Raw genomic sequence first — 17806 nt, 5'->3', positions numbered from 1 at the left:
CTACAATCCATATGAGAGATTAGAACACTTAGATGACAGCAACCCTTGCAACTAAATATCATCATTCAACCAAAAGAGAATGAAATTCAGACTGGGCACTACTTACGGAGAGGTTCTACATAGACTAGATTGCATCTCATGTAATGTATATTTCATGTTCTATGTCCACTTCAGAGAAGCTTTTCAAAAATTGAACTGCAAGAAAGAAAGAAAAATGATTAAGCCACTTCGCTTTGTTGAATTTCAGTTTGATTTAGAATTGTAATTTGTTTACTTACTATTTCTGGAAACATATTCTGTTTACTTTCGTCTCTTCAAGCTGCATTTCTGAAATCATTCTATTGACAACAACATCAAAACTTTTAGAAACATAAAAAAGTTGATTTAGTGTTGGCTCAAACATTCCTGTCAATCTATTTCGACATCATAAACATTTTAGGATACATTGATAGCACCAAAGTAGTTGCTGCTACATGCTTTATTTCATTATACCAAGCTCACATGCATGCAACTATATATACATACGCAAGTAAGAAAAAACACATTACACAAACTGTTGCTAAAGACTGATTCTCTAATGGACCAAAAAAACATACAACATTCAAATCAAATGAAGTTTAGAGTGGACAAATATTCTCTATGCAGTACTTCCGTACAACAACAGTAACAGTTATCAACAGTCGGCATCCTTACTTCCATTATGGGAACTACAGGTTGTTGAGAACCTGTCATTATTAATCCAGCAAAAACACTCAGCACATTTGATGCATTAATATCCATGCTGACTTTTATCTGCGGAACTCCTTTAGGTGCTGGAGGAATTCCGGCAATCTTGAAATAGCCAAGCAGATGATTCCCTTCCGTCTTCTCTGCGTCACCCTCATAGATGACTATCAATACCTCTTTCTGGTTATCATTTCCTGTCGTAACAATCAGTTCTTTATGAACAGGTATTGTAGTGTTTCTAGGTATAATGGACACAAATGAATTCCTGTTAGTTTGTATCCCGATAGGTGTGGTTTGAATGGTAATGGGTCCAAGTCACCCAAAGGATCATTGATGCCTGAAGCTACAGCTCCTTGCAGAGCTGTCCTGCAGACTGCTGCTTCGAGTGGGTTCATTCCCTTGTAAAGTTCTCTTTTACATACACTCTTGACAAGATTTTTTATTTTTGGAATATAAGAACAGCCACCCACGACTATTACGTTGGTCAGATCATCTATGTAATAACCCAAATTTTATGGTTATCGGGAAAGTGAATTTTCAGGTCTCTATTTCTAAAAAATTAAATTCGTAAATATTTATTAAAAATATTTACGAAGTCAATTGAACGGTTAATTAGACTTTAATTAAGTAAATTTAGCTTAATTAAGAGTAATTAGTAGAAATGATTAAATTGAATTAAGTGTGAAAGTTTAATTATAGAATAAAGAAAAGTGAAGGGACTAAATAAGAAATAAGCCAAAAAGGGGTGACAAATGTATGGTTAAAATAAGTTAAATGTGTACAAATATAAATGGTACACATGTATTATACATGTGTATTTACTTATTATATAAGTAAAATAATTATAATTAAAATATATTATATTAATATTATTTTATATTAATTAATTAAATAAATAAAAGTTATGACAAGTGTAAGGTGAAAAATTAATACATGTGTATTAATAAATATACACATGTATAAATAATAAATATTATAATAGTTTAATAATAAAATAAAGAAATAAAATAAAGAAATAAATGAAATGAAAAAGAAAAACAAAGCAAACGAAACAGAGAAGAACAGGGGAGAAAGAAAGGAAAGAAAGAAAGAAAAGGAGAAAAGAGAAAATCAAGGTTTTGAAGCTTTAAACTTTAATAGTCAATGTGGTATCGAAAATCTCGGCTAAGGAAGGACAAGACAAAGTCAACGGGAGTTAGCTCGAAAATTTCGGTTTGTATTTCTATAATCCGAACTCAGTCATTATTTGTTATATTTATATACATATGACAATTGTTAATGTTAGAATTATGATGTTTTACAATTGAAATGAATTGATTTTGGTATGTGATGAATTTATCAAATTTATATTGATTGAAATATAAATTATATATATGATTTATGTAAAAATTTGAATATTGAATGAATGTTATATTGAAAAATTATATTGATTGGAATATGAGGGAATTGATATGAATATATGAGATTTGTGATAATTGAATATTTGATATTGAAAAGTGAATTGAGTTGTATTAAATTATGAATTAATGTGAATAATTGAAATATATTTGTTGAATTGAATGAAAATATATGAAATTATGAAAATGTGTGAATATATGTGATTATTAGAATGGTATATTGATGAAAGATTTATTAAATTGAGAAAGTGAATCGAATACCCTATTAACAGTATCGGACTAGATTGGATACAAATGGCATGCCATTGGATTTATGATGTGATGAAGAGATTTGTAGTTCGGCCGAGAAGATGTTTCTGTTATTATATACTTCGGTTTATCTGAAGAGGCATTTAATGCCTTATTGGTGTGTTTGGGAGGATATGATATACTGGTGTGTTATGGAGGATTTATAATATTCCGGGTGTGTTTGGGTTGGATATTCTGGTGTGTTTGGGAGGAATCCACGTATCTATCAGAGTCCGAGTCTTATTAATAGGGGTAAATAAGTGAAAAGATAAATCGAGTGAATTTGATTGATTGAGCTATTGAAATTAAATGAAAAATTGAATTGAGAATTGAAATTGAGATATGAGATTGAAAACCTGAACCAAAAGGTTCATGAAATGAGTGAAGTTCAAATGGATGATGATTGATGTTAGAATAAATTAAAATGGTATATTGTTAAGAAGTAAAGTGGAAATACAAATGAATTGTGAATATATTGTAAAGAATTTATACGGTAAGCAAATGAAAAGAATTGAGCAAATATGTTGTTGTGTTTGTTATATGGCTTGTATAGAATTTTTATGGTAAGTAAATGAAACTTATCTATAAAATAAATAAATGAATAGTTATATTTGTTATTGTGATTTTAAGTTTAATTGTTATATTATCAAGTGTTCGGATTATAGAAATACCACTGAGTGTATACTCAACGTACGGTTTGTTTCCGTGCGCAGGTTAAGTTAAGGCTAGACTGTCGAATCAGCATTCTAGGCCGATCCCGAATTCAATGAGGTAAAGTATGTTTAGTATTGATAATGGCATGTACCTAGGATGTTTAATGAGAGTCATTTAAGTTGTAAAAGTATTGATGAACTAAGTAAATTATGGTTGGCAATGGTATATAGTATGAATTTTGAAATATATAAAAAAAAATTCGTATTGATTCTAAATTAGTTCCAAATTAAATTTACTGTCCATATTGGACCGCGAAGGCCCATTAAAGGGACGACATCTTAAAACTAGGATGAGTATGAATATTTATTTTAATTAATGACTGAAATTGGACTGTACTGACTGATAATGTAACGCCCCCTTACCCGAGACCGTCGCCGGAGTCGAGCACGAGGCATTACTAAACTTATTTGAGCACTTAAACAAATTCGGACAAGCTGTCCAACTGCGTCATAGTTGCTTAAAAATTCATATCTCAAGTTCCAAAACTCGAAATCAAATTCTGTAAATTTTTCCTTAAACTAGACTCATATATATATCTACTAATTTTTTTTTAGAATTTTTGGTCAGGCCAATTAGTACAGTTTATTAGTTAAAGTCTCCCCTGTTTTAGGGTTCGACTGCTCTAACCTCTGTGTATTACGAATTAGATATCTCCCTGCACAAAGTTTAAATGACTATGTCGTTTATTTCTAATAAAACTAGACTCAATAAGGAATCTGTACATATAAAACATGACTTCTAATTATCTTTTTACAATTTATGGTGAATTTCCAAAGTCAGAACAGGGGATCCAGAAATCGCTCTGCCCCTGTTTCACAAAAATTTAAACTTCTCATAAAATATAACTCATATACCTGTTTTGTTCCATCCATATGAAAATAGACTCACAATTCTTCAATTCCATATTTTATTCATCATCTAATTGTATCTCTACTATTTTTAATGATTTTTCAAACTCACGTCACTGCTGCTGTCTGAATCTATTTTATGGTAAATTTTGCCTATTTCATGGTTTCCATGGATTAGCTAGCAATTTAGCATACATAACACCAAATATGATCATGATTAGCCATTCCAATGGCTAATCATTACCAAGCATTTCCATACCACTCATTATCCATATCATAAGACCATATATACAAAATGATTATAATGCTATACATGCCATACTCAAAATATACAAGCCATTATGCCAAGATGGTTTACGGATAGTGTGAGTGGGCCTCCGACCGTTCCCGATTTCCGAGCTGGCTTGTTAAAACTACAAGGAATGAAAAGGAGGGAGTAAGCATAAATGCTTAGTAAGTCCATATGAAATTAATAAGCAATTACCAACATGCTTTTAAGATAAAACACCACAATTGTACAATTATACATACTCAGCTTAAATTGTTTTATCGAGATACATTTACTAAATAATTTATTTCTGGAGCTACGAAACTCCAAATTAAGTTCCATTAATTTTCATTGAAACTAGATTCATATACCTTTCTCCCATAAAATTTTCAGAATTTTTGGTTTAGCCATTTAGTACAGTTTATTCATTAAAGTTTCCCCTGTTTCGCTATCCAACAGTTCTGATCTCTCTTCACTAAAAATTATTTATCTCATAATTCGGGACTTGGATGATGTTCCCGTCTATCCCTCTTGAAAATAGACTCGATAAGGATTTTAAATATATAAATTAAAACTCATAATTTTTTTTTTAAAATTTCTAATGATTTTATAAAATCAGAACAGGGGATCTCAAAGTCATTCAAACTCTGTCTCACAACAATTTAAATATCTTATAACATAAAATTCAATTGCATGCACCATTTCCTCTATATGAAACTAGACTCATCAGGCTTTAATCTCATATTTTATTCAGCCCTTAACTCAATTTCCACAATTTATGGTGAATTTCAAAAGTTACACTACTGCAGTAACCCAAAACTGCCAAGGCTATATTTATTCATTCACCACTATTATTCACTAAATCCATACAATATCATTTCATCCATCATGGTAAGAACACATAATTATGCTTCATAAGCATAGATCCATAATCTCAATGTCATCAAGTATCAAGAACTTATTCCAAATCGTGTCATTTTCATAGTATTCACCAATTCTTAATCTTTTCGGGCTATTTTACATTTTCGTTCATAATCAAATTAGGGAACGATTACGGAATTGAGTACCTCATTATCACAATGCCATAGTAAAACTATGGTCTTGCACATAGTCACATATCACATACCGAGGCCATAACCCAGCCATGGTCTTACACGGATCACATATCACACTGATGCCATATCCCAAATATGGTCTTATACAGTAGCACATATCACACCGATGCCATATCCCGGATATGGTCTTATACGGAAGCACATATCACATTTGTCCGAAGCCATAGCCCAGCTATGGTCTTATACGGAAATCACATTTCACATGCTGTCATGGTCCAACCATGGTCTTTTCCGTCAATTCGTCTTAGCCACTAAATGAAAGTACTCAAGTCCGTTGTTCCATTTAATTTGTACTTTTATTCAAATATCATTTTACAATTATCACAGTTTAATGACATTTTATATGCAATAATATACTATATCATTCATGAAATTTTTATTTCAAAACATTAAATTACACATTGCATTATTAAAAATCATATGAACTTACCTCGATATAAAATATTAGCAATTGAGCCTATTCCTCGTAAACTTTATTTTTCCCTCGATCACGACTTGAATCTCGTTTCTCTTGATCTATAATATAAATTATTTCTACTCATTAGCATTTATTTGATTTCTATTTCACTTCACAATTTATGCTGTTCAAATTTCAAAATTACACTTTTACCCCAAAATTTACAATTTTTACAATTTAGTCCCTACTCAATTCACCCATCAATTGAACTAATTTTTTTCTCAATTAACACTTTTATTTTATCATTATAAACTAATTCAAAACCTTTGATATTCTGAATTTCAACACCAACATCTAATTCACAACTTTTTCACAATTAGGTCCTAAATACCATTTTCTATCAAAATGACTTAATAAAACAACCTTAATATGAAATTAGAACTTAAATTTCATAATAATTCATCATATACTACCCTTACTCATCCAGGGTAACTTCCAATTTCACCCACCAAATCAAAAACTAATGAATTAGATGATTGGACCTAATTGCAAAAGTCTTAAAAATACAAAAAAATATAAGAAAAGGGCAAGAAATAGACTCACATGCAGTGAAATTGTGCAAAACCAGCTTAAAAGCTCTCTCCCATGGCTGTCTGGCCGAAATTATGAGAATGGCCTAGAAATCTCTTTCAATTTCAATTTATTTGTTTAATTTTGTAAAATTTACCATTTTACCCTTAGCTCACCTGATTCCAGATTTTTTTTTCTTGCTTATGCCGCCTCATCCATTCCCTTTTCGCTAATTTTCCTTTTAAGTCCTCCCTCATTTAACACTTGAGCTATTTAATCATTTTATCAAGTTTTGTACCTTTTTCAATTTAGTCATTTTTAATTAATTGACTATCCAAACGTTAAAATTTTCTAACGAAACTTTAATACTAACTTATTTACACTCCATAAATATTTTTAAAAATATTTATGGCTCGAATTATGCATTCGAGGTCTTGATACCTCGTTTTAGACCCAATTTACTTATTAAATTCTTTTCTCTCTCTCTTTTTTTTTAACACAAAATTCACTAATTCAATATTCTTCTAAATTCACACTTGACTCATAATTATTAATTTATTAAATTTTCAAACATACTTGTCGGATTTAGTGATCTCAAATCACTATTCCGATATCACTGAAATTTGGGTCGTTACAGATAATGTTTCGTAACACTGTTCCGACGACGGTATAGGGTTAGGGGAAGTTACAATCTACCTCTACCTTTGCGTCATGTAAGCATTGGATTATGAGACTCCCACACTTCTCAAATATCTTCTGGTTTACCTCTTCGAATTCCTCCCGGCTCACCTGCTTACATATTCTCAACCCATTACCCAAATCTACATCAATTTGCACACTTTCTTCAAAAGAGAGCTTGTGGATGACATATTGAGTTGCAACTCGAAGTAACCACATTGAGCTGATCTCATTAATTTCATGGCTTGAGAAGAGGCTATCAAAATTCGGCAAGAGATGGCACATCATGTTCTGAAGGAAGTCTTCTCCTCCGGTAGCACTTCCAGCTAAGGCTTTTATCTGAGAAACTCCCCCAGCTGTAGCTGTTACAGCAACATCACAATACCCTGCACCCATATTAAAGATGAGAGCGACCTTTTTACTTCCCCTGTCCATATTGTCATGTATCATATGCTGCTGCTGCTGCTGTGCATATAGTAATGCCACAGCAGCAGGTTTAGGTATCAATCTAAGAACGTGGAGACCGGCGTACAAGCTCGTTCAATTCAAGTCAACTGAAACCGACTAAATGAAACTGGAATACACAAAACGACATTTTTTATAGGCCGCTTTAATTTAGATTCAGCCATGATTCTTAATTCAACCAGGTATAATGCAAGAACTTCTTCAGGTGCAGTGGATTTCCAAACATTGTTCACCAAGGCAGCAATGAACGGACGACCACCCATGTCCAATGTCTGAACCAAAAAAGGAAAGTTTTTGCCTGCTTGAACAAGTCGGTCAGTATTAACCCTTCCAATTAGTCGTTTCATGTTCAAGATAGAAGCTCCAGAAAACCTTTCATGCTCATGAGAAAGATTCCAACAGAAGGAATATCATCGTTCAAAGGGACATCAGAACAAATTAACGGCTTGTTCCTAGTATTCTTCAGAAGCTCCACTTGTGAGCCATTCCAAACAGCGACACTGAATTCTGAAGTTCCGATATCAATTCCAATTGCAATTTCTGGAAAAGCAGATAAAGATTTCTCCTCTGTTGTTTCACAGTCTGGTTCCACGGTGTATGCCACTTCAGCCATTCCTTCAAACTAGCGAAATGGCTAAACAGCAACAACATCCATCAGAACACTCATGATGAATGAATTAGATGCCTTAGCAACCGCATACAACTCGTAGAAAAACAACCATAGCAAAACATATGAAGTCAGAATCAGATGAACAAGCATTTTCTCTTGATCCCAAAAGATTTCTGTAAATAACAAGAAATTTAGAGAAACTATAAGTCCTTGTTCACATATAGTATACAATGCCACCACCATAGAACATATACTTTCATTTCTTTTATCAAAACTAAACTTTCCTTTTACCAAGTATGAAAACCCAAGTTCACAAACAGATGAAACACAGATTACCTCGAAAAGATTCTTAAAATGTAAACTATTATCAATGTAAATACCAGCAAGTAAAAATATGAGAAAGTAATCTACGATATACATATCTAGTAAACATCTCATTTTAAGAACCCCCAAGCAACCATTAGACAACCATTTTAGTCTCCAACACAGCATGGTAATGTAAACTAGAGAATTATACAAACAATCATTCATATAAATCTTTTTACAACACATGAAATGCATTATGATTCCACATTAATACTCAAAATTTAAAAAGCCAGAGAATCTTCAAAGCTAAAACCTCAAAACCTCCACCATCAACACCTTAAAATAGGGGTGAGTATTCTCGAGTCGGATCGAGTCAAAAAATTTCGAGTTAGTCAAGTTGACGAATCCTATTTTAGCAACCGAACTCAATTTGAATTTTTTTTGAATCGGATAGAATCGAGTCAAAAAATTTCAAGTCAAGTCGAGTCGAGTTAACGAATCCTATTATTCATACTCAATGTTGCACTGTTGCACTTAAATGAACCGATTATTTAACTAGTAAACGAAGTATAAAAATATTTAACAACATAAATAATATAATGGTTTTGCCTTTTAACTTAATTAGTAAACTTTATCAAAACAAATTAAGTAAACTTTATCAAAACAACGTAGTTTTACCTTTTAACTTAATAGTTTTGACTTTTAACTTTAGAAAAGATAAACATTTATCAAAATGACGTAGTTTTTCGAATCGAATCGGATTTTACTCACCCCTACCTTAAAATGAACAAAGAAAATCAATGGCTGTTTCTTTCTTTCATAACCATAAAGCTTAAGCTTTAACTTCCAACACATCCATTAAAGCCAATAAAAATCATAACACCCCAAGAATGATCCCTAAAAAAGGTTAATAATCCATCAAAAGATCATAAAAGTGAATTCTTTTTGACAACCAAGTTCTTGAAATTTCAATACTAACCCATATAACCTAAGTACCAAAGAAGCATCAAGCTGTCAACTTTAGCATGAAAATGAAAACCAAAAATAACCCACAGTTAAAGAGACTAAATGCTTTATTTCTTGGACATTCAAAGAAAAGAAGAAAGAAGAACAGGAAACCAGAATCTGATAATTCCATGCTGCACTGAAAAGAAGAAAGAAAAACAGAGGTTTTATTGAATCAATAAGGAGAAAAGAAGGGTAAAGAGAAATGCAAACCTGATAAAAGAAACTGCAAAAAAACAGTAAGCAAGATTAGGAGTCTTTTAGAGAATGTTGAATTGAGAGAGGTGAAGAAGGTGGCAAAAAAATAGAATAAAGCGAGTAGAAGAGGCAAGAAGAGTAGAGAGTTTGAGCACTTGCAAATAATACAATGGAATAGAGCTTTGCTTTAGTTTTAGAGTTTCCGTTACTCAACTTCTATACTATAAATAAAGCTTGGATATTCCTCTCTTGAGTTGGTATAAAAAAGGACATAAATTTGCTCAAAACTCCCTTCCTAAGTCTTAACGGTCTCGTTGAGCATTTCAAGGTTATCGTACTTGAAGTCGGACATGTATGATACAAGATTATATATCAGATATATAATCATATATCCACACGTAGGCAATGATGTGATTCCGTGCGTTGCTGCATATTATATCTCATTGGAACTAAACACCCTTTGTGATGGGTCAATAACATAAAGGAGCAGTGATTAAGGCCCTTTCTTGACACCCCAGTGATCAGGGTTCAAACTATGTCTATGTAATTTCCCTCTCCCAAACTGTCTAATCAACAGAGGACAATGTCCATAATAATAATAAATGGATAAAGGTTAAACATGAAAGAAGAACAATGTGGTCTGGTCTGACTCAAAGAACCCTTGTTTAGTAGCTTAAAGGGTTCAAACGTCAAAGGAATAAAATTTGAGAAACTAAATTTCATTTAGAAGTTGAAAAGTTTCTGTTGTATGGTCAAAACCATAATTAGGAACCATGAAACTTAACAATCTGCAATCCATATGAGAGAGTTGAACACTTAGATGAAAACAACCCTTGCAACTAAGTATCATCATTCAACCAAAATAGAATGAAATTCAGAATGGATACTACTTACAGAGAGGTTCTATTTAGACTATATTTCATCTCATGTATATACAATGCACATTTGCCTGTTCTATGTCCACTTCAGAGAACCTTTTCAAAAATTGAACTGCAAAAAGGAAAAAAAAAAGGTTCAGCCACTTCATTTTATTGTTGAATTTCAGTCTGATTTAGAGTTGTGATCTGTTTTTCTGATTACTTTTATCTCTTCAAGCTGTATTTCTGAAATCATTCGCGACATCATCAAACTTTTAAAATATAAACAGTTGATTTAGACTTCGTTTAGCATTGGTTCTCAAAAGTGCTTTTGGGGTCAAAAGCACTTTCGAAGCCAGACGAAATGCTAGACAGACAACTTTTTGAGTCAGAAGTACTTTTGAAATACATTTTAGGATTCATAGACAGCACCAAAGTAGTTGCTGCTATATGCTTTATTTCATTACACCAAGCTCACACGCATGCAACTATATACATATACATATATATATGCAAGTAAGAAAAAAACACATTACAACGAACTGTTGCTGAAGACTGATTCTCTAATGGAAGAAAAAAACATACAACATTCAAGTAAAATGTGATGAAGAGAGCATCGAGTTTTATTTCTTCTGGACAGTCATCAAGTCTAGAGTAGACCCATATGCTCTATGCAGTGCTTCTGCACACCAACCGTGCCCATCATCAACAGTCGGCATCCTTACTTCCATTACGGGAACAACAGGTTGTTGAGAACCCGGCATTATGACTCCAGCCAAAACTCTCAGCACGTTTGATGCATTAATATCCATGCAGACATTTATCTCTGGAACTCCTTTAGGTGCCGGTGGAATTCCACTAATCTTGAAATAGCCAAGCAGATGATTCTCGTCTGCCTTCTCTGTTTCACCCTCATGGACAATTATCAATACCTCAGTCTGGTTATCATTGACAGTTGTGAAGACCAGTTCTTTGCGAGCAGGCATTGTAGTGTTTCTAGGTATAATGGGCACAAATGAATTCCCATTAGCACGTATCCCTATTCCAAGAGGTGTGGCTTGAATGGTTAAGAGGTCCAAGTTGCCAAAAGGATCACTGATGCCTGAAGCTACTGCCCCCTCCAGAGCTGTCCCGCAGACTGCTGCTTCAAGTGGGTTCATACCTTTGTAAAGTTCTCTTTTACATACACTCTTGACAAGATTTTTTATTTTTGGAATATGAGAACAGCCACCCACAACTATTACGTCGGTCAGATCATCTGCCTCTACCTTTGCATCATGTAAGCACTGGATTATGAGACTCTCACACGTCTCAAATATCTTCTGGTTTACCCCTTCGAATTCTTCCCGGCTCACCTGCTTACATATTCTCAACCCATTACCCAAATCTACATCAAGTTGCACACTTTCTTCAAAAGAGAGCTTGTGTATGGCATCTTGAGTTGCAACTCGAAGTAACCCCATCGACTTGATCTCATTAATTCCACGGCTTGAGAAGAGGTTATCAAAATTCGGCAAGAGATGGCGCATCATGTTCTGAAGGAAGTCTTCTCCTCCAGTTGCTATTCCAGCTAAGGCTTTTATCTGAGAAACTCCCCCAGCTGTAGCTGTTACAGCAGCATCACAATACCCAGCGCCCATATTAAAGATGAGAGCGATCTTTTCACTTCCACTGCCCATATTGTCATGTATCATCTGCTGCTGTTGCTGTGCATATAGTAATGCCACAGCTGTTGGTTCAGGCATCAATCTAAGAACATGAAGACCAGCCATAGCACAAGCTCGTTCAATTCGAGTCAACTGAAACCTACTAAATGAAACTGGAATGGACAAAACGACATTTCTTATAGGCCGCTTCAATTGAGATTCGGCCATGACTCTTAACTCAACCAGAAATATAGCAAGAACTTCTTCAGGCGTAGTGGATCTCCAAACATTGTTCACCAAGGCTGCAATAAACGGACGAACACCAATGTCCAATGTCTGAACCAGAAAAGGAAGGCTTTTGCTTGAGTGAACAACTGGGTCGGTATCAACCCTTCCAATCAGTCGCTTCATGTTGAAGATAACAGCTCCAGATAACATTTCATGCTCATGAGAAAGTTGATAGCTCACTCCACCTGAAGGAATATCATCTTTGAAAGTGACATAAGAACGCATTAACTTCTGGTTCCTAGTATTCTTCAGAAGCTCCACTTGTGAGCCATTCCAGACCGCGACGCTGCATTGTGAAGTTCCAATATCAATTCCAATTGCAATTTCTGGAAAAGCAGATGAAGATTTCTCCTCCCCTGTTGTTTCGCTGTCAGATGCCACGGTGTACGCTGGTTCAGCCATCTCTTCAAACTGGCAAAACAATTAAACATCAATGTCATTTATCAGCACACTATTCATGATCAATAAATTAAACATTCTAGCAACCACAAACAACTGGTAGAAAAACAACCATAGCAAACAATATGAAGTTGACAAACAGATGAAACACAGAGTACCTAAAAAAGATTCTTAAAAACGTACACTATTATGAATGCCTTACCCAGTTTAAAAGCATAACAATAAACTTCCATAGAAAAATATCCATGTCTAGTGAACATCCCATTTTAAGAACCCACAAGCAACAATTAGACAACCATTTTAGTCTCCAACACAGCATCATATATAAACTATAGACTTATAAAACAATCATTCATTTAGGTCTTTTTACAAACACTTGAAATGTACTATCATTTCCCATTAACAGTTAAAATTTAGCAAGCCCGAGATATTTCTAAGCTAAAACCTCAAAACCCCACCATCAACATAAAACTCACAGTCAAATTGTTCACCTTAAAATGAATAAAGAAAATCAGTGGTTGTTTCTTTCGTAACTCATAAAGCTTAAGCTTAACTTCAATATTTCCATTCAAAGCCATTAAAATCATAAAACCCCAAGAATGAAATTTCCTAAAAAATAAAAAAGGTTAATCATCCATTAAAATATCACTTTGACACCAAGTTCTCGAATTTTCAATACAAACCCAGGACCAAAGTAGCATCAAGCCGTCAACTTTAGCATGAAAAATCAAAAACCAAAACCGACCCAAGTAAAGAAACTAAATGCTTTACTTCTTCAACATTCAAAGAAAACAACAACAACAACAATCCAAAATCCAATAATTCCATGCTGCATTGAAAAGAAAAAGGGCCAAAAACAGAGGAAGGTCTATGGAATCAATAAGCAGAGAGAAGAGTATAGAAAAATGCAAACCTGATAAAAGCAACTGCCAAAAAAAAAAACAGGAAGCAGGATTAGGATTAGGATTTGTTTTTAAGAGAATGTTGAATTGTAGAGAGGTGGAGAAGGTGGCAAAGAAATAGAAATGAAGAGAGTAGAAGAGGCGAGAAGGGTTGAGGGTTTTAAGCACTTGGAAACTACACAATGGGTTGGAGCTTTGCTTTACGTTCTAGAGTTTCCTAGACTACTCACTTTTTCTTTTCTTTTTTATAGTTTTCTTTGATTAAAATCTATGCGATATAAAGCTTCTCAAATTCCAACTCAGACGTTTAAAATAAAAAATATTATAATATCAGAAATTATTTCCTACACTAACAAAGGAGTTTTTAAATTTTAATTCAGGTTATAGTAAAATATTTTTAAAAAATAAATATTTTTAAAAAAATACATAAATATTTTTATTAAATGAATAATAATTCAAATACACTGCTCTACTCTTTATTGAAACCTAACCTTATTATGGTTTTAAGTATTGATTGAAACAGAGTTTGGTAACAGCAGAAATGAGGGGGCAACCTATTTATTTCATTATTCCTTCCCCACTCATTGTTAGAATTATCACGCATTCCTTATATCAGAACTTGAATTTCTACCATGATGCTCAATTTGTTATTTTTAGACTTAAATAAATTTTGGGTACTGTCTCAATTTAAGTATATATTTTTTAAATATAAATATTTATTTTAATATTTTTAATTTATTTGATTTATTATATTTTTTAAAACTTATTTTTATATTAAAATTAATATTAAAAAAATTATAGCAGTAGATCGAGTCAGACTTGAACAAAATTTTAAGCTCATTCTTTTAGGTTTGGCCGTAAAATAAATCTAACATTGTTCCAACCTAAACTCAGCTCAACCAATGATTAGGTCCAGTTACTTCGTCACATAATCATAAACTTTGAAAGATTAATAATATGTAATTTTATCATTATACTAACACATACTTTCATAAATTTTGAAGAGATTAAAAAACATATTTACCGCTTTTAAGATCAAGGCTTGCCCCGTTATCTACGTGACGGATTACATTATTTGAAATCTTATTTAAAAAATGTTTAAATATAAATATAAGAAAATTATCTTTTAAATACATAAAACATTGAAAATATTTAACTTTGTTTGCTCATTTTTCGCTCAGATAGAATTCAACTTACGTGTATAATTCGTGATAATAGTTTAACAACGAATATCGTTAATAATTCTATTCATCCAATAATGTTGTAACTGAATTTTCAGCTGAAAATAGTTCAACTCGTTTCCCACCATTACTATAAAACAAAAGAAAATTTTGTGCTCAAATTAGTCCATATATTTTTAAAAAGTTGCAGATTTAATTCATGTATTTTAATTTTGATTAAATTTAGTCATTTAATTGGTCAATTTTAATCTTTGTACTTTTTTAAAAAAATTTGAAATTTTAGTCCTACCTCAAACCTTACATGTTTTGTTAAATTCAATCACTAGTCCTATACTATGCATATAATTGTAGATTTAGTTAATATTCTCTAATTGCATCATTTTAAGTCTCTCTTTTTTAAAAATTTTAAAATTTCAATCTTGATGCAAATAACATTTATTAATCCATTGATCAGATTTTTAGTGAATAATATGTGAAAATAATATGTTTACCATATCAAATTTCGGAAATAATACAACTCAACTTAATGAATTTAACAATTATCAATTGGTGATGATTGAAATTTTAAATTTTAAAAAAATAAATACTGAAAATGACCAAATTAAAATAAAATGATTAAATCTAAAGCTTTCAAGTACAGGGACTTAACCCTAAAAAACCATGCTAAATCAGGGTATTCAACGATATTGGATTTAGGAAGGATTGGGCCCAAATTACCAGGCCAAGCCACGTACCTTTGCTAGTCTATACAAAAATGATGCTCCAAATAACTTACATGCGAAGTCAAAAAAAAATTTAGAGAAGTCAAAATTAAATTTAATTATTACAATAGTAAATATATAATTTTACTATTTAAATAATTTATATCTTTATAAATTTTAAAGGAATAAATTAATGTTTTATCATTTTTAAAGAGGACAAAGAGTAATTTTATTTTTACTAATTTAAAATTTTAAAAATTTTAAATAGTATAGATGAAAAAAGATTCATTTTAAGAGAAACCGGGCCCTTGCTAACTCCATAGCTACGCTCCAATTGTTTGTTTGCATAATTGCACCACATGGTGAGGTAATTTAACACCAATTTTGTATAAAGGAAAAGGGAGAGAGAAAGAGGGAAAAAATGGTGAAACTTGAAAGAAAGGAAAGGAGAAATCTAAAAGGAAAGGAAGGAAACAATATGTTTGGGAGTAAAAGAAGAGAGTGAGTGTTTATCAAGCAGTATAAATTAATTATACAGCAGCGAATCTAAAAAATGTATTTTTCTACTGATTTAAATTTTTAAAAAAATTAGTCAATCATTTTATAACTTTTTTAAAATTAAGTGTCTAAAAAATAAATTTATTAATAATTTAATTTACACTTAAAAAATATAAAAGCATAAATGTATTTACTTAAAGATATTTTAAACATATTGACTTTTTATTTTCCTATTTCTTAAATATCAAATTTTCTTCAATTCACTTTTTTTATATCTAATCTTTTTGACATAATATGTAGAATTACTTATAGCCTCTCCATAACTCATAAATAGGAGGATAATGCACTTTAACGCACTCGAACTCAAGTCTCCCTTCATTGACAACAATATCAATGCTAATAAAATTAAAATTCAATCGACAGATTTTTAATTAATACAATAATTTGTTTTTGCAGCAAATATATCCAGCTCAATAACTTATGTAATTTACAGGACCACAGCACATGTTTCATTCTGCAGATAATATATATTATAAGAAAAGACAACATGTAGATATATATTAAGCAAAGTAAATCATGTTATTCTTGCTCTTAATGCAAGCAAAGTAACCCTTTGAAAGTTTGGGGCAATGTGCAATGTCCCGCTTAGAAAGGAAGATTTTTATTACACAATAATCTCATCATGCAAATGACGTGATCCGCGTTAAAATTATTAATTTATAACGTTGATATATATCCAGTCTAGGTGAAGGAAAAACAATTTAATATCTTTTAAATAAAGTTTTGAATTCGGGTTTTATGGATAGAAAAAATTAATTTAATAATGTTTTATTTATTTATTGAAAGACTGATATAATTCAATTTTAGATAAGTTGAGATTCAATAGAATTATACGATTTACAAAAAAAAATAAAAAAGTAAAAAAGATATAGGGGGGAATGCTAGGAGACCTCGAAAATTTAAAAAAAAATTTATCATTAGACAATTTAAAAATTTTGAAAATTCTTATTAGTGTTCTCAAAACTTTTAGAAGTTTTAATTAAATCCTTTAATTTTTTGAAAAAATTAATTAAGCCCTCCAACATTTTAACAAATTAATTCTCTCAAACTGAATGTCATATTTTGTGGTAAAAATACCTGAAACCTCATATAATTGGAATCAAATTTTATTTTTACCTCTCTACTAAAAAGATGTACAAAATATTTCTTGTATGTTAAATAAAAAAGCAAACCAATTATTCCTATTAAAAATTACATCCATTTGTAATATTAGAAATTGGTGTGACTCATGTAATAATCAGATAATAACATATATATATGACGTGTCATATGTACCTCACGTTGATGGACAAGGATTAATTTTTAACCGTATGGACGAAATTTTTAATAAAATAATCAATTTACTATTTAATCTAATATAAAGAGATTAATTTATTTATTTTTAAATAAAATAAATAAAATATAATTTACCTCCTGATATAATTACTACATTTACTCACGTTTTGCCACCGAAAGAAGACTTTAAAGAGTAACAAACAATAAAAGAAGAGTTGAAAGTATCAGAGGCTGCATTGAATATTCAAAGGACAGGAATTTTATAATGGGAAGATTGAGCAGTTGGCAATTGGCAGTGATTATATATTATGCTTTTGTGGTGAGCAAACCCTCCATTAATTTAGCAGTTGGACCTAGTCTTGTCCTTTGGGTACTTTTTATTATATGCATAAATATTCCCTTATATATAGGTCA

At 31.7% G+C, this 17806-nt stretch overlaps 1 protein-coding gene and 1 pseudogene across 1 annotated transcript; both read right to left on the bottom strand.

Moving 5' to 3' along the window:
- Positions 1 to 606: 606 nt before the first annotated feature.
- Positions 607 to 8252, bottom strand: LOC107928488 (heat shock 70 kDa protein 8-like; annotated as a pseudogene).
- Positions 8253 to 10852: 2600 nt separating this feature from the next.
- LOC107928561 (heat shock 70 kDa protein 8) lies at positions 10853 to 13926 on the bottom strand. The gene is made up of 2 exons (XM_016859818.2): positions 13689 to 13926; positions 10853 to 12787 (listed from the first exon to the last, which is right to left on the bottom strand). Exon 2 carries the CDS (start codon positions 12776 to 12778, stop codon positions 11066 to 11068), a length of 1713 nt encoding a protein of 570 aa, XP_016715307.2. The 5' UTR covers positions 12779 to 12787; positions 13689 to 13926; the 3' UTR covers positions 10853 to 11065.
- Between the last annotated feature and the right edge of the window lie 3880 nt (positions 13927 to 17806).

The sequence above is a fragment of the Gossypium hirsutum genome, chromosome A09 (assembly GCF_007990345.1).
Source record: "Gossypium hirsutum isolate 1008001.06 chromosome A09, Gossypium_hirsutum_v2.1, whole genome shotgun sequence".
Taxonomy (NCBI): Eukaryota; Viridiplantae; Streptophyta; class Magnoliopsida; order Malvales; family Malvaceae; genus Gossypium; species Gossypium hirsutum.
The sequence above is the reverse complement of the archived record's forward strand: the minus strand, read 5'-3'. Positions and strand labels throughout refer to the sequence as shown.

Bases quoted from the DNA above. Each gene is read 5' to 3' on its own strand.
- LOC107928561 (XM_016859818.2), bottom strand. From the start codon at position 12,778: ATGGCTGAACCAGCGTACACCGTGGCATCTGACAGCGAAACAACAGGG.